The following is a 17,758-nucleotide window of genomic DNA, read 5'->3' on the forward strand; positions in this document are numbered from 1 at the left end:
CCTGTTCTCTGATTGGCTTTTGATCCCCGTCAGTCATTCTTGTTGCCGCCCTCTGATAATGCAGCATGGGCGAAAATACCAGACCGAAGAGCTACAGCTGAGGAAGCGTACCCCCCTACCGTCAACGATTTTGGACGACTGAAGGAAAGGTGAGTGAATGAACGCCTTTTTGACCTACGCAATAAATGCTAGCATGTATTTCTAAAGTGATGTTGTTAGACAAACAGCCAGGATGTGTAGGTTAGTGAATGTTAGCCACCTGGACGCTCAGATGCTAACCCACATTGCAGCATTGAGGGAGGCTGGAGGCTCTCGCCACGTTAAGTTAGCTCGCTGGCTAATTTGCTGCTGCTACTGTCAAGCTTAAAAAGACAGAAAACGATACAGCGGACGGCAGGAAAATACCTACAACAAATTATCGATGGGGGAAGGTGTATATCGAAGTAATGACGTCGGGTTGCCTCCAAACATGACACCATCCAGGTCGTTATTAACGTTAGCTGTGGTTGATGTTAGCAACCTAGCATTTAAGCCATGATGACTGGCCCTAAGAGTTGACTCCAACTGGTACACAGGGGCTGTCCGGCTGGTGGACTTGACAACGATAATTACAAGCCATGAGAGGTGAAAGTCCGTGAACTCAAACTGTGTCTAATCAAGCAATAATGATGGAGGGATTTTAGAAGTGACAGCAATGGCCGTGCTGCCTTCAGGTGCTCCCGATAAAATCATGTTGGCACTCTCATTCCGTGAGTGGATCATTGTGATTGGAGGTGCTTATTATATAAGTAAAGCAGGAATAGCATTTGCTTTTTGGTTGCTGTCGTTCTCATTGCTCCAACAGCATTATCTGTGCCAGCAACATAATTACGTTGATTAAATAATGTGCCGTACCATAGCTAAAACGTATACATTAACCGTAATGCTATCTGGGTGGATCTAAAAATCTCGATATGGTCACGCACATGGTTCACTTTGTTGACTCCTGTTTCATGATAAGAGTATTTTGAGAAGCTCTTGAAGTCACCACACATCCTGCTGCTAATATCAGTGTTAGGCTTGTAGTTAACATTCATCCATTATTGATTAACGCCCTGATTATTTTCTTATTTGCCCAATCAGTCCCTTTGTCTATAATACATCAGAAAATAGTGAAAAGTGCCCACCATATCAAGTCGCATGGCAGAAAACTCTGACATCCAAAACACAAGAGTCGGCTGCAGCACCGCATGACATTTACATGATAACTTCTCATTGGAGCTGCTTCTTCTTTTTCTGCTTTGTAGGCTTGCACACAAAAACACCATTCTGGTAGACTTTTCAGGTAGCCTTCATTTTCTTATTTTCGCGTGGGTTTGAAATTAATGGTTAAAGGAATAAATAAAAATACATACAAATACAAAAAAAAAAGTCTTCTCATGTCGACCAAATAAATTCTGTATATTGGATCAAGGTGAACAGCAGTGCTGTTCAGACTAAATGCAACTTTTGCACTTGGACATAATTAAATAAACTCTATAAAATCTCTATAAAAATTAACCTTTTGTAACTATTTAGCCTGTCTCATGTAAAGTCACTTTATCCCTCTTCAACCTGTTTCTAATGAATGTACTGGTCTTAATATGATGTGCCGGTGCACCTTTACACTTGCTACAATTTGAAGAAAATATCAACAACTCCACTGATGAATCTAAGCACGTCAGTCTGAGGATTACCTCCAAAGTATGAGGCATGCAGATCAGCGCAAGTCATTAGAAGACATATAAATGAGGCTTGGTTTCATGTCCATTACTTGAAATAGTCCAACTAGAGAATATGGATATACCTCTGTTTTTTTTGTTTGTTTTGTCGGACATAAGGCCGTTTGACATCCTCATTGATAGTGGTATGGATACACAGATGGTCAGTGTCGAGCCACCTGAAGCATTTAAAGTTACAGTGCAGCATTTAAGAAAAGGGTTTAAACCATCCACATCTGAAGATGACATCCTTTTTGATTTGCGATGCTTGATTCCCCAGATCTCACATGAGGAGCCTTCTAGCCTTCTTAACATCTAATGACATCTCACACTACCTGATGCATTTTTGTACTTGATGTAAGATGGAGCTGGCAAATCTCCTCAATCAACCAATCACACAGCAAGACCTTGTTCTGTGTCTATGCGTGAATATTAGCCCTTGTTGCCACAGCTTATATGCATGCACATTAGAGCCCAACAGACATATTGGTTGGCCTGTTACAGATAAATCGGAGATATGTCAGTATCTGTGTATATGTTGTCCAATGCAGACAGCGTGTCAGTATCAGCTGACGTCTGATGCACAGATATCACTACCGGTGAATAACTCACATCATTTTACAGCATCATAAAGATCAGAACTGTCCCTTTAATGACAAGGTTTCAGCTAACTGCTCATTGTCAGTGTAGCTGCTAAGATGGCAAACATTAGAAAGTTTCTGTGTGCTAATTGAATTACCAGTCATCGTGACAACAGTCTGATCAAGCACCTGTGTTGTGGTCAGTGTATCAACATTGCTGCTCGGTCTTGCAGTTGCATCACTGCGGTTCGCCGTCTCCCTGTGGGCTGTGTCATTCTTAGTTGTATCAGTATCAGCCGCACGTGAAGGTCAGCGTGCCCTTGTGCATACAATGCATGTTCAGCCCTCCTTCCCTCCTCGTGACGTCACTACCCGCTCTGATGAGCACAACTCTCCATGCCTTCGGTGTTGTTAGTGTGGCACTCTGCATCATCTACGTGATGTAATGCTTTCACTTTTTAAAGGGTTTGTTGTGTGCGTTTGGGGCAGCCTCGGCTACATCCTGAGTAAACTGAGAGGAATTGGAGAATGAATGATTGGTTTACGCACCCCTCAGTCAGCATTGAGCACATTTTGCCTGCCTGCTGCCTTTTGTAGAAAATAACACGTCAGAAAGTCATCCACTCGGCTGACTCTGGCAGACGGCTGTTGTGGAAATGTGCATACACTGTTATCTACACCGAAATGGTCCTTTCAGTGCACTCAGCTGCACTGTATTTAAAGGGACAGCAGACTGCCAGTGCTAATGTTGATTTTTTTTTTTTTTTTTTTTTTTTCAAGCAGCATTTGTTATCTTTTAGTGGATTTTTTTTCCATCTCTCATATGAGCGATAGTCCAGATGGTAACATTTGATGAGATACAGCTTTACAGCAGAAATATGCCAGTTGGAGGAAGATAACAATAAAAAATGATTCAAGCAAAACAAATTATAAGAATTTGACCTGGCAGCTGTTTACACCCTGCTTTAAATCCTCCTCCTCTGCTATCTCAAACACTCTCCCCCCACCCTATGTTACCAATGTCTAATGTCTTGCCTGACTGTGGGGACAGCTGCCAAGACCCAGCTGGCTCCTCAGATGCACTCAGTCCTTTTATCTCTTGTGGAGCCCCGTCAGGATACACTGCATGTCCTGGAGGGATACCCACTGAAGCACAAGTGGACAGGGGCGTTATTGAGCACTTAGGTGATTATCTGAGAGATAAATGTCCGCATTTATTTGACCACCTAAAGGTTTACTTTTGCTTCCTGTTCAGCTCAGAAAGCTATTAACACTACCATGGTCACAGGTTCAAATCCTAGCACACTGACTGTGAAATAAAACTGACATCAGATATTATAATAAGATGACATGTGATTGATCTCTGTGGGGGAAATGAGGATTGTTGTTTTATGCAGCTTCATGACCATGTGAATAATTTATAACACTGACACTCAACCCGACTTTCTCTGCAGTGATGTTCCAACAATGCCGATAGTGGATAAACTCAAGGAGGCATTAAAACCTGGTCGAAAGGAGACGGGTGATGAGGGCGACCTCAACAAACTGTTGGCCTCTTCTGCCAAGAAGGTCCTTCTGCAGAAGATAGAGTTTGAACCTGCCAGCAAGGGGTTCTCCTATCAGCTGGACAGCCTGAAGAACAAGTATGTGATCCTCAATCCCAAGAATGAGGGTGCTACGGGCCAGAAGGCCACAGAGCCTGCCCAAATAAAGAGGCAAGGTAAGGTCTCAAATTGAACTCATAGTTTGGCATTTTCCCATATTTTCCTTGCCAGTCCTACAAGCTAGTTTCTATGTCCTGTGTAATACTGTTCTGAAACTTCACTGCGCTCCTCATTCAGTCTCAGAGAACGTGGTTGGGGGCCAGAGCGATGGGATCCCCGCCCCGCAGAAGATGCTCTTTCCAGGGAACAAGCTAACCCTTAAATGGGAGCGTGTGTACAGGGTGGGAGCCGGCCTCCACAACCTAGGAAACACCTGCTTCCTCAACTCCACAGTGCAGTGTCTCACCTACACCCCGCCACTTGCCAACTACTTACTCTCAAAGGAGCACAGCCGTGCCTGTGAGTACTTGAATCGAGCTCTTACATGCTGCCAGACTCACAGCATGTACATTCTCATTCACTTGTACTTTTCCTATCACACACCCACATAGTTTTAATGTATAGAAATGATTCAAACCCTGCTAGCTACTGTTACCCTATGTGCAGACATGTGGCTGGATGTCACTGTGGAATGCAAGCCCAGGCAGCTGAAGAAGAAAAACAAAAACAGCTGCTTTGGTTGGCCAATTTGTTCACAGGAAGTTTTACTCAGGCTCTGAAGCAATTGACCCTTTGTTAAACCCCTCCTCCAAACAGCAACTGTCCAATCATAGCTTAATAACTGTAACTAGGCACCGGTTTTTCTCTGCATGATGTGTATGGGCTCAAAGAACTGTGCTGCATAGCAAACTTGAGAAATCCAAATGTTAGCATGTCTGGCTAACTAGCTTGCTACCTATAGTAGTAAAGCATTATGTCCAAAGGCAATGAGCATGCTATTGGCTCTGTGCATTATTTTGTGGGGTTACAGGTTGCATTAAAAAAATGCCTGTTAGGGACCGACACATCCACTGTTCGTGGATATGTCTGTGAGCCAAGATGCATTAGATATTATTACATTTGCCGTGGTTTGTTCCTCATATCCTCAAACACGTATCTGTGAAAGCGATGCACACAAGCATTCAAACAAGTCAAGAGATGTTAGAAAGAATAAAATTTTACGTAGCCTACATTTGATTGATGACATTGTTTTAGTTTTTAATAACATGTTATTGGGTGAACTAGCTCTGCACTGAAATACACAATGTTGCTCATTTGTTAATAAATGGGTTAACATCTGAGGATGATGCTGATGTTATGCTTCAGACTTGTAGCTTCAGCCTCGGCCTTTAAGCATGACATTGTGTGTGCAGACATCAATTACATATTTAAGATTAAGGTTTTGTAATGTGTCACATGGAAACCTCAGATGACTCGAGAAGTTTAAGCATTAGCTTACATTAGGTAGCTACACTTATTAAGCATCCTAGAGAGAGTCATTTTAGCTGACTGAATCCACAGTCATCAGCCAGGAGTGAGAGGCCTGGAGCAGATCAGTTTGAATGGATTTTTCACCCAGATTTTAAGTCTCCGACATCCATTTGTTTTCTTCTGCAACACGAGTTTTCAGTCAATGAGAGGCTCATGCAGCAGGCACCGCTAAGGATATGCTTCAGGTAATGGAAAGAGAAGCCGTAAATCAGGGAGAAAAGCAAAGTAAGCTGCTGATCACATACGCCTCCAAACTGATGTGTCGCTATTTTTGCAGATACCACCAGCCTAATCCTGAGTTTGCTTTTTAATCCACTGTGTCTTTACTGGTGTGAAGGCGCCACATCTGTTACATTGAATTTTTGCATTATATTTGTTAAGGACAGTAATGTTTTTCTGAGTCAGAATACAATAATTTGTGGGCGGCTCTGATGCTCTTTGTTGTTGCTGTCTGTGTTTCAGGTCACCAGTCAGGCTTTTGTATGATCTGTGTAATGCAGAACCACATCATCCAAGCCTTTGCCAACACGGGCAATGCCATCAAGCCTGTCTCCTTCATCAGAGACCTGAAAAGTAAGACCACCAGCCTCCTTTGACATTGCGCAATTGTGCCTGAGCAGTCTGTTCCTGCTAGTCTTCAGTCAGTATAGGTTCTGTTAGGAGTCACAGACACCTTTTTGTGTGTGTGTGTGGGGGGGCTGAATACTGCCAGAGGCACGATGACGCAACACTAGCCACGGCATCCCGTGTGACAGCAGCCACTAACTGCAGTCCAAAAGTGGAGCGGTGAGGCTGCAGGCTGTGAATGAACACCATGTAGAGAGTAGAGATGAGGTGTGAGTTGCACCTTGACATGGTGAGGCACTGTGCTGTAGTCTCACAGGAGCCCTCCCTCCACCCCAGTCCCCTCCCTACCTGCCTGCTTCTTCCTTATGTGCTGCTGCAATCATGTCTCCACCTCCTGCGCCTCTTTTTCATTCCCCCACCCCCTTCCCCAATGCCCTCTCTGTCTCCTTGTGACTGCAGGCTGAGAGGAGCAGCCTTAGCACAAAAACGTACAGTCCACCATTTTTCCCTTTTTCAACCCGGACTTAGAGATGCACTGTATGTGTTCTATGGTTTCCTTTACATCCATTCAGCTGGTGGCCACCCCCGCAGTTAGAAATGCGCCTCCACAGCTATGACAACCTGAATGCATACAGAGAAAATTCAACATCTGTGCCTCTTGCTCAAAAAAACAAAACAAAAACAAATACGGTGCAGTGTCATCACACTAAAATTGAAAAAGCTCACTGCAGCTCGCCTCAGGATCTCACAGCCGGGGTGTCGCAAACGAAATAAAACCACAACCACCCGATACACCCACAGATTTCATATCTTCAAGATATTTTCTCCCTCATCCGTGAGAAGTGCCCCGAACAGGTCATTAGACCAATAGTGTCTTATTCCTTTTCCCGACTCAGGGGTGACTCATTGTCTTACACAGACGCTATGCTGGGAACGTGGTGATGACCACATTATAATTGTGCCAGCTCACACTTTCCCTTTCTCCATTAGGAAATAACAGTGGAGGCAAATGGTTTCAGAGCTACATTATCTCTGATGTAAGAGCTGTAGATGAGACGTCAGTCGACTGAGGTCTCTAAGTGACTGTAAGCTTTTTATTAGGTTGCTGTTGAACTGCATGTCTGAGATTCATGAGGTACTAACCTTAGTTGAAAGTACCCATGAAAGTGCACTCTTTAACTTTTACAACATATTACATAAGCAATTTTCACAGATTCTGACTTTATAATATGTATATGTCATATGCATAATTGCCAGGTGGAAACATCTTGTAAACTGCTACTCTGCTATAATACCCTGATTGCTTTAGATTAAGGACAACCTGACTAGTTTCTGAAGAACACACACTTGTTTATTTTGCATCCTTAAAGTCTGACAGGAAGTCGTTGGGTTGTGAATCAGAGCACTTGTCCTTTATTGAGCCTTTTTGGTGTTTAGCACAAATATATTTTTAGAGAATACAAATGTTGGTTAAAAAAAAAAAAAAAGGATTGTTAATAGGACCTCCTCGAGCCGTCCCTTTGTCAGTTTCTTTGTGGCTCATCTGTGACATAATGGGGGTATAAAAATTTCACATTTATGCAATTAACATTTGATTCTGTGCAGTGAATAACACACATCGCCTCACCTTTTTTATTATGTTCAAAGCGGCCTCCATTACTTGCCCTCTAAGTGGTGTAGGGAAAATAATAATCGTAATAATAATTGTCACGAAGCACTTAATTGTCACGGTGGAAGCACTGAATTAGCACACGGCTAACGTGCACTTTTACCTCCCACAGAAATTGCCAGACATTTTCGCTTTGGAAGCCAGGAGGACGCCCATGAATTTTTGCGGTACACCATCGATGCCATGCAGAAAGCCTGTCTTAATGGCTACCCCAAGTACGGCTTTTATTATAGTTTCTTGAAAGTCAGACTATGTTTTTTTTATATGAATGTTATTTTGATCTTTTTCTTTGTTTCCCTCTTGTCTGCAGGCTCGACAGGCAGACCCAGGCCACAACGCTGGTTCACCAGATCTTTGGAGGTTACCTCAGGTCAAGAGGTATTGACACTGTTATGAATTTCCACATTTGCTGCTTTTGGTTTTGTCAGACCAGATATATGAGTAGAAGAGCTTGATGCAGGTAGATAGTCTTCATGCTGCGTCCACGTGTGCAGATTCTGTGTAGCTTATCATTTACATCCTCTGCTCTGATTGGGCAGCCACCACCTTCCTACTAGAAGTTTTTTGATGCCTGAAATTATATTCAGCGTATCATCAATCATACGTGTATTTGTAAGATGCAGCAATTTCAGATGAGGCAGCTGCTTGTAATTTGTGTTAGTTTGGTCCAGTGAGTGATGGGACCCAAATCTGTAATGGAACCATTGGAAAGAGTGCTGAATGCAAAGGTCTTTTGTTTGATCTGCGAGTCAGAGGCAGTCGTTTGAGGTGAGTCGTCTGTTTACAGGAAGTGGGACAGAGGCTTGTGTGAAATATGCCAGTAATCACTGATCACCCCGTCACATGCACACCGTGTTTTCTCAGAAGGCTCAGATTTGCTTTCAATCTTGTCTTCCAGTGAAATGCTCTATTTGTAAAAGCGTGTCGGACACGTATGACCCTTACTTGGACATTGCCGTGGAGATACGGGTACGTCACACAAGATCTCGACAGGACTTTTATTTATGTGGAAATATTCTACAAGTGCATAATATTTTCTTTTTATCTCTCTTTCTGTCTGTCAGCAAGCAGCAAACATCGTGCGAGCCCTGGAACTGTTCGTTAAGCCAGACGTACTTAGTGGAGAGAATGCGTACATGTGTGCCAAGTGAGTGCTGTTCATCTCGTCTATGAGTGTCTACATTTTTAAAGTGAATCTGCAGGGCGTCCACTTCCATTAATCACCTCAAAGATCCTTTTTGGATGATGTTTTTTTTTTTTCCCTCCAGGTGCAAAAAGAAAGTGCCAGCGACCAAGCGCTTCACGGTCCATCGAACATCTAATGTACTGACCCTTTCACTGAAGAGGTTTGCCAACTTCAGCGGAGGAAAAATAACAAAGGTTAACAAAGGATTCTCACACTGGCGGCTGTTGCAAAGTGCCGTCTCATTTCTCCGTCATCTCATGGGTCTGCCGTGTGCTTTTTCAGGATGTTGGTTACCCAGAATTCCTGAACATCCGACCCTACATGTCTCAGAGCTCAGGCGATCCGGTTATGTACGGCCTCTATGCTGTTCTGGTGCACTCTGGCTACAGTTGTCACGCTGGCCACTACTACTGCTATGTTAAGGTAAGATGAGCCCCCTCCCTGCAAAAAGAAAATGTAAGGATAAACAGCCTGAGTTGAGCCACCTTGTTTCTGACACCGTCTTTTGATACAGAAGGAAAATCAAGGTCAGGAAAGTCAACCAAAAACAAAGAAATTAGGAAAAAGGCTTTTTGTACTATACGTACGTACCCTTACATATGTAAGGTTGAATTCATGCATTTCACAGCCACTTGCTGTATAAGGTTAGAGTTGTAGTGGGCATCTTGTGGCCTCCTGCTTCATTTAAGAATGTCATCCCTCCTTGTTTCCTCTTAGGCAAGCAACGGACAATGGTACCAAATGAATGATTCAATGGTGCACTCCAGTAACATCAAAGTGGTCTTGAACCAGCAGGCGTATGTCCTTTTCTACCTGAGGTAAGACACTGTGGGCCGCCGCAAGAGATCAAACAAGGTGTTGTCTGTTTCTCCCTGAACATATTAAATGAAGTCTTTATGTGTGTATTAAAGGATCCCTGAAACCAAGAAGAATGCAGATGGGCAGACCACCAAGCAGGGGATGTTGCATCATGGGAAGAACAGTGTGTCGTCAGAACAGATAAAGAGGGCCAACCTGAACGGGCCTCTCTCCTCCCCGCAGGTCACGAAGGTATGAGACGAAATTGCAGCCACAGTCGGGCACGTGGACTTAAATCAAAGTTCTAAATACAATGATCCTCTTTTCAGAAACTTGAGCCTGCACAGCTGCGTAAGATCCAGTCCATGGATGGTGGTTTGGGCCTGCCCATTTCCAGGAACGGTGTGAGCTCTCAGCCACAGCCCAGACTCTCCAACTGGACGTCATCCTCCAACGGCCCGCCAAAGCTGCCGGGTGGACCCACGGTTATCGAGGAACCTTTCAAGAAGCTGAAGAAGCCCTCTCCCCAGAGCCAGGCGCAGTCCCGCAGCAGCACTCCAACACCTTCCAACAATGGGGTCAGCAGGACGGAGGGAGATAAAAAGCAGGGTGGCGAGGGCAGAGGCATGGCAGCGTCTACCTCAATTAAGTCTTTGTCTGACTCTTCCTCTGCCGACACCACCGATTCAAAGGTAATATTTGCAAGTCGTACAATAATGTTCACAAAAACTTCATATGACAGCGCGGCTGGTAGAACCTTTTTTAGTTATTGAATGAATTTCAGCAAACGTCCCATTTTAATGCAAAAAAAAAAAGACTAAAGGAATCAAAAGTGCATTACTGCTTCACAGTTAAATATTTAACATTTATTTTAGGCCAACATGAATTAAAGCAGTGAATAATGGCAACACATCAGGACATCTTACTTTGGTCACCCACACAGGGGAATTCTGTGTAATATAAAACATGTTATAGAAAATAAATAAACATAATCAAGAATAATGGTAAATCCTTGAGATTCAAACACCTGAACATTGGAGTGAAGTGCTCTGAGGTGTAGAGAAAGTAAACAAACTTCTGCTTCAAAGCTCTCTCCTGTTACTCAAAGGCACAGCCTGGTGGCGGAAGCCGTACAACACATCCACGAACATCAATGCACAGGAAATACTGAATGACTCTGGATCCTGGTCAGATCAGTTGGTCTTGGAATATAAGCAGAACCTGCATTGAAGTGAATTTGAAACTAACCTGTTCATTGCACTCTTTTCTGCTCGCCTGTGTATTGCTTCCCACTCTTTCGTTGACATTGCGAATATATCCAAATATGCGCAGGAGCGTAACCACAGCCTGCGACTGCCTTTGTTTTTCGGCCAGGACTCTGCCGGCCCTAAAAGTGCGCCAGCAGGAGAGACTCCCTCCACCCCGCGTAAAGGCTCCAACGGCCTGGCGTCTCCAGCCAAGAGCGTGGAGCGCTCTCAGAGCACGGAGGAGCAGAAGACGGCGAAAATTAAACCCCCGGCCCTCAACAACATCACATCTGAAGCCACCAGCACCATGTCACCTCCACCTGCCAAGAAACTGGCCCTGTCAGCCAAGAAGGTGAACTTCATTCCCATCCACAGCAGCAGCACCTCCTCCTGTCTTACTGAAAGCTCATGATACCTTGGTTTCCTGTTTCCTCACTCCACACTGCTATACCAAATTTGACCATTGATTTCAATGAATAGTTTAATTAAGGCAAGCGAGCTCTCCTTTTCGAGTCTATTTTCTGCTATCTGTAATGTGTTATTTCTCCAGTGTGCCTGTCTAATCAACCACACGGTAGCACTTGTTTAGAGTTGGTCTTCTTTTCCTTTCGTTTGTCCTTTTTTTCTAACCATTTCTAATTCTTCTCTGCCATACCCTTTCCTCTTTGTTTCCCTCCCTCCATCTTTTCCTGCCATCCCTTTTAACCTTCCTTATTTTTGTCACATTCATGACTATTTTCTTTAGACCACCAAGTTTTTATTTATGTCGATAACTGCAGGCTCGCAGCCGGAGTCCGAGCAGCATTGATGCTCTGCCCCCTTTGCCACGCCAGCTGCCCCGTGACCCCACGCATCCAAATCAACTTCACCCCCTCACCTTTGCCTCACCCACTCACAATCACAGGTATGGACTCTGAACACATACCACATAGGGAATGCACTCGAAATAGAAGTGAGTAAATCCAGATGTTCTCTCTTGTTCTCTTCCAGAGCTGGTCCATTTCATTCACCGAAAGTCCAGTCATCGCAGCCTTTTGCCCACTCAAGTGGATCCTTCAAACAGCAGAGCCCTCAGAAACAGTCCCTTCTCTCCACACTGCAAAAACCAAACGCCAGCCTTTCTCTCAAAACCAACGGGATTCATAGTGCCGGCCCAAAGAGCCCCAAGTCTTCCAACAACCTCAGCTCCTTGGCCCAAGAACCAGACCTCAACAGCTCTCCGGCTCAAAAGGTCAACCCCAAGAAGAAGAAGAAAAAGAAGCGGCAGCATTCTGAGGTGGAGGGCGACGCAGCGCCAGTCACACCTCAATCTGCGGCGACGCCGACCGACCTCGTGGAATCTGCTAGCGAGAGGAAGCGCAAGAAGAAGAGGAAAAAGCGAAAGAGGGAGAACGAGGATGGCGAGAAAATGAAGGAGAGGGAGTGCGTCCCGTCTCATCTGGACACATCGAACCAGGACGAGGACTGGTGTCAGGGCGGCATGTGGAGTCTTACATCCCATCCAGATGCGGAACAGTCGAAGCAGACGCCTCCGTTAGCTGCCACAACGCCACCGCAGTGCGAGTCTAGTCAGAAAGAACAGGGGAGGGACTCCCTGAAGCTGAAGAAGAAGAAGAAGAAGAAAAAGATGCAGCTGGCTGAGGCTCTGCAGGGCGCAGCGTCAGCGTACTCTGCATCAGAAACGTGGGTTGAAGTTAATAATTAATAATGAATTTTGATTTTTTTTGTTCCCCAATATCTTGTTTCTGTTCACAATGTGTTGCCTGAGGTAAATTCTGAGCTCATTTTGAGAGAAAGAGGCACATAACTTTGTGCCACACACTGACTTTCTATGGAAGAAATAAGGACTTTGTTTCCTGTACTGTCCCCATTTTTATCATTGCTCGACATCACGCATCTTTTTCTAAAACTATATAATTTTCTCAGCTGACTTGGCTTTCATTGCCAAATCCAATCATCTACCCTCTGTTTGCTTCAAGCACAAACCTTAACCTCGCTGAACTGTTTCCCCAACAGCACCTCCGAGACCAAGGCTGCAGGCGATCACAAAGACTCGGGAGATTTGATAATGTTGAAAAAGAAACTGAAGAGGAAGAAGAAGAGGCTAAAAGAAGAGGTGAGACTGTGGGTGGAGAGCCGGCGACGCTCGGACGGCCAGAACGATGAGCCCGAAGCAGCGGAGCCCCCCGCCAAAAAGACCGCCACGGAGAACGGCAAAATTAGCAAACCAGGCACAGGTACGCAAGCTCGGACGTGAGTTCCTGTTATGAAAACTGCAGTGAGAGATGTGCGATCCTGTTTCCATGCCAATGTAGCGCGTACAATGCCGCTCTGTATTGATGAGTCATTTGCTGAAAATCACTGCATTGCTCCAGCGTCTCAGCCTTTCCTTTAAGTGACCAGCCATTTCACAGTTATACTAACCGAGCGTGACTCATTACATTTTGAGAATGCCAGATTTAATGATGATAAAGTTTTTTTTTTTTCCACAAATCCAGCCACAGTGGTCATGTGGGACAGCCAAGTGAAGGACGGCTACAAGCGCAGCCAGGCCCCGGCGGCCGATGGAGGCGCATCAGGAGACACCCTGTCCCGAGCTGCTCCCGTTGCCTGGGATGGGAAAAAGACAAGTGGGGTTGTAGAGGAACTGCTCAGGAACGCCACCGATAAGGCCTACGGAGCCAACGGTGAGACGCCAAGCACTCTGGACATCTGACACCTTTGAATGCCAATGCTTTGATTTGATCATGCGTTTATAGCTTTTACTTGTCTTCTCTAGTCCTCAGCTGGGATGGAGAGGCCTCCGCCGTTAGCAGAGACGCTATCGAAGATGTCCGCCACGCAAGGTGCGACACCGTGATCGACGAGTGGGACGAAGACTTTGACAGGGGAAAGGTGAAGAAAACACAGCAGGAAATGATAACGTCATCTCAAATCGCAGTTTGCCTTCAGGTCTGCTGATCTCGAGGCCCCTTCTCGCTGTCCGTCCTTCCTTCATCTCTGTTTCTGTGTGATTAAACAGGTGAAGAAAATGAAAAACTATAAGAGAGAGAGGTTGAGAAGTGGCAGCAACATCTTCCAGAAGATCCAGGACAGGCGGAACAAGTGGTCTGTAACACCCGGAGGGAAGAGAGTTTTTGGCGTCCGTCGCTGAGAGCCCAGATTGCTGTTGAGCTCATGCTGACTGGAAATAGCGAGAACAATACTGTATACCAAACTTCTGTATCTTCTCTCACTCTTTTGTTTTATCTCTCTGTCCTTTAAGTTTAAGACCCAAAATTCACGAATTACATGAACTGAAAGCAGGAAACGCGACACTGACAGTCTGGCCGACAGCCCCCCTTCTATCTCAGTTTTAAAGGAACACAAATCGTCGTCGTCAGGCTTCAGTAGAACTGGCCCTTCTGACTCCCTCATATCCCCTTTTAATCCAAATACCACAGTAAGTGGCTCAAGCTTTTCTATGCATGCAGTGTTTAACAAACTCAAACACCTCCATGTCAAATCAGTGACTGGCATCCTTTAAGTTTGGTTGTTCCTCCAACAATCAGGCTACTTTGAAATGAAATCTATATTTGAGAAGAGGCGGCTAAAAATGAGAAAGTATATCTGCAACACTTTGGCTGTCTTGTGTTAAACTGTTCACAATCTCAGAGCTTGCTTTTGCAGACATAAGGGCTCAGTGAAGTGGACATTAAAAAAGTGACCTTTTTTTTTTTTTAAATCTCTTAAAATTATTCTATACCAAATTATAAATGATCAAATCTTGTTTATTAATTAAAATGTATATTATTTTAGATTTCTGCATAGTTTTCTTATTTTATACCTTTATCCGCAGTGGTGTTACGTTGTTGCAGTGTCTGTGCCATGTGGCTTGTTTTTAAGGACCAAATTTTGCCTGCATATTGTTGGTGAAATGAAGGTTTAAAATTGCCACTTTTTCTTTTTTTTTTCTTTTTTAATATACATGTTGAAACTGGTTAAAAACTTCCTGGGATGAATTTTGTTTTTAGTTCTGCTGTTTTGGTTTTCTACCCCTTTCTTGTTCTAAAGGTCTAGTGTGTAGGATTCAGTGGCCTCTTGTGGCGAGGTTGCACATTGCAGCCAACTGAACACAGCTCGCCTCACTCTCCTCAACGGTGGCTGCGTAGAAAACGAAAGGCGCTCTCCAGAACCGGTGTTTGGTTTGTCCGCACACAGCGGTGCCACATGTCGGACTCTGTAGATATGAAGAGCTCATTTTAAAGTAACAAAAACGCAATGATTCTTAATTTCAGAGGATTATACCCAAATTAAAACACATCTGTGAATATTATATATTTGCTAGTAGGTCCCCCTGAATCCTACTCACTGGACCTTTAACAAAGTAAATTTGTTTTACAGTTAATGTCGATGAATTTTACACCACAAGAAGATGCTCCGCTGATCCCCATGAACCATTCAGATGTTTGTGGAAGTGTTGACATTGGACACTGAGTTTCTGCACACCTGTGAGTCTACCTGGATGTAATTGTTTTCTGACAGCTTATAGTACAATGTGCATTTGCAGAGTAGACGTTGGGGGTCGTCGGAGGAACTCAGTCAGGAGCCGTTGTTTTCTACCGTGCAGCTATGGAACTATGTAGCTCATCTCATCAGTCCGGCGTTCAGAAGCTCTCAGTCTGGAGATTTGACCTTTCCATTCTCTGTAACAAACCTCGCCACAAACTGTTCATTACCAGTGTATTGAAATAAAAGGGTTACATTTTATACTTGAGGCACTGTGTTAGAATGGGACTGCCACATGCTAATAATTTCTTTTCCCCTTGTATCTTATATCTCTATGCAATTTTCTGACAGTCATGCTGGTCACCTAGAAACTGGGCTAAGACTCAGGAACCCAGACATCCTGTATCCCATCCTCGTCTCTGATCAGACGCCCCCTGTTTCATAGTCTCTCCCTGGACCACCATTTTGCATCCTGTACATCCTGTAGAAACTGTTTTATACAAAGTAATTCAGGTGTGGAAACCATGGGATCATCTTGCACCAATCCGGGCACAGATGCGTAGAGAAACTAGCGTTATAACAAAAATGCTTTGCCAGTGTAGAAGACTGTACAGTCCATCTTGTGCTACCCGTTTCCCTCCAACGCTGTAAAGATTTGCCCATGCATTTCTTTTCATTCTAGAGATGTTGCCTTGAATTGGCTTTAAAAAAAAGTATAGGAATTAATGTTATAAATATATAATTTAAAGAAGAAAAGACACAGATCTTTAATGTACTACTAATACTCAGATCAGTTGGTGGATGTTAACTTGAGAATTAATCTGCAGACGTGTTAGTTCATTTGTGTATAAGAGAGTTGTCTGTTTCCATGCAAGACCTTCCCTATGTCACTGTAGTGTGTACAGTACAAGAGAGGCAATGACGGTATAATTTCCATACAATGTGTTTGTCGGCTGTGAAATCGACGTAGGGTGTGACTCTCAAACTGACACGGGAACGTTCACCGGTGTGAATGGACGGTTCACATGTTTGCATTGATGGTTATATATTTCGCACCACCTTTTCTGACCAGGGAAGAGACCTTTCATAATGAAAGTGGCTCTTACCACACTATAGTTAACTATAAAGGTGCAATAAAGTTGTGACTTTTGTGAGCTTGCTGTGTATTTTTCTGTCTTCTTCTGCTTTGACTGAATATCTTTGATATTTTACAACACTTTAGCATCAAAATCCAACGAGAATGATTGGCTAAAGCACATTTATTCATTGTTACTGTGATTTAAAGAGCATTATTGTTATAATACATTAAGTTATGGTTTGGCCAGTTGAGCTCTATCAAGCTAGTGCCACATCTAAGCAATAAAAAAATGAATTGTAGAGTATGTTTTTCCCACCTTTAACTCAAATACATTGTTTTGTAATGCACAGCATGTGCACTGGCATCTCTGGATGCATATCAAGAGCCAGCCAGCAACACACACACACACAAACACACACACGCCTTTTAGATGGCTACTTGACAAACTAGCTGAAAAGTACCACCTTAAGAGTGAGCTAGCATATTTGTAGAGCCTGCCTTCAAGTTGAAATCTGGGAGGTGAGAACAATCAGCTAAAGCGCATGTATTTATTGTTACCATGATTTAAAGGGAATGCATTATTATTATACTTTAATTTATTGTTAGGCCAGTTAATCTGTACGAAGCTTGTCCCATATTTAAACAATAAAAAGTGATTCACTGAAAGGCAGAAAACTTGCTGCACAGCCGCCTTTGGGTTGGAATGTTGAGGCTTCTTATATTTCTGGCCACGCCCCTTTGTGTGATGTCATGAATTCCAATTGAATGCTGAGAAACGCCTAATGTGACATCACTGATCAGCTGCAGGTGGAAGAGATGCCAGATGAAGAATTCCCATGAGTACATTTAGCAAGATGTAAAGCAGATGTTCACCGCAGGGGTCGCTGGAGACCAAAATTAGAGCAAAGAGAGAGTGAGTACCAAACTGAAATCAGTCATAGCCAAGGTGGACATGAATGATTGAGTTGCTCCGTAAACAATGCAGCAACAACTTGTTCACAGCTTGTTTCTGCTGCCCACAAGTGACCAGAAAAATCCAGTCATCCAGGTTTAAAGAGTGATGCAGCAGCAATTTTCTGCCCTTTTTTAATTAGTTTAGGTTTGAGGGATTTTTTTTATTTTTATTTTTTTTAAATTATGAATATTTTAGGCTGATATTCTCAGTAAGACTTAAAGCTTGTGAAAAGTTTTCTTATTATACCTTATCTCACCTTTATCACAAATGCATTCTTTTTTTATTGTAATATATGTGCTTACGTTTTCCGAGCCGTGTTTGAACTCCACACAATCATCCCGGCATTCAACAAAGTTGTTGATTAAAGGTAAGTTAA

The 17,758-nt window shown here is 43.7% G+C and overlaps 1 protein-coding gene across 1 annotated transcript; it reads left to right on the plus strand.

Annotated features, from left to right (window-relative positions):
- Window positions 1-37: 37 nt before the first annotated feature.
- On the plus strand, window positions 38-16,503 carry usp36 (ubiquitin specific peptidase 36). Its single transcript, XM_070982178.1, has 20 exons — window positions 38-149; window positions 3,775-4,040; window positions 4,162-4,383; window positions 5,857-5,967; window positions 7,743-7,845; window positions 7,941-8,008; window positions 8,529-8,599; window positions 8,695-8,777; window positions 8,899-9,010; window positions 9,099-9,239; window positions 9,534-9,634; window positions 9,728-9,866; window positions 9,944-10,306; window positions 10,989-11,213; window positions 11,641-11,765; window positions 11,852-12,544; window positions 12,878-13,098; window positions 13,360-13,548; window positions 13,641-13,756; window positions 13,884-16,503. The coding sequence occupies exons 2-20, from the start codon at window positions 3,788-3,790 to the stop codon at window positions 14,013-14,015; spliced, it is 3,468 nt and encodes a 1,155-aa protein (XP_070838279.1). The 5' UTR covers window positions 38-149; window positions 3,775-3,787; the 3' UTR covers window positions 14,016-16,503.
- The last annotated feature ends 1,255 nt before the right edge of the window (window positions 16,504-17,758 follow it).

The sequence above is a fragment of the Chaetodon trifascialis genome, chromosome 15 (genome assembly GCF_039877785.1).
Source record: "Chaetodon trifascialis isolate fChaTrf1 chromosome 15, fChaTrf1.hap1, whole genome shotgun sequence".
Lineage (NCBI taxonomy): Eukaryota > Metazoa > Chordata > Actinopteri > Chaetodontiformes > Chaetodontidae > Chaetodon > Chaetodon trifascialis.

What these genes read in the sequence shown, in the direction of transcription:
- usp36 (XM_070982178.1), top strand. Translation starts at nt 3,788, where the DNA reads ATGCCGATAGTGGATAAACTCAAGGAGGCATTAAAACCTGGTCGAAAG. An exon ending in CTTCATCAGAGACCTGAAAA is followed by an intron (nt 5,968 to 7,742) that starts GTAAGACCACCA and finishes TACCTCCCACAG; the next exon opens with AAATTGCCAGACATTTTCGC. An exon ending in AATTAGCAAACCAGGCACAG is followed by an intron (nt 13,099 to 13,359) that starts GTACGCAAGCTC and finishes CCACAAATCCAG; the next exon opens with CCACAGTGGTCATGTGGGAC.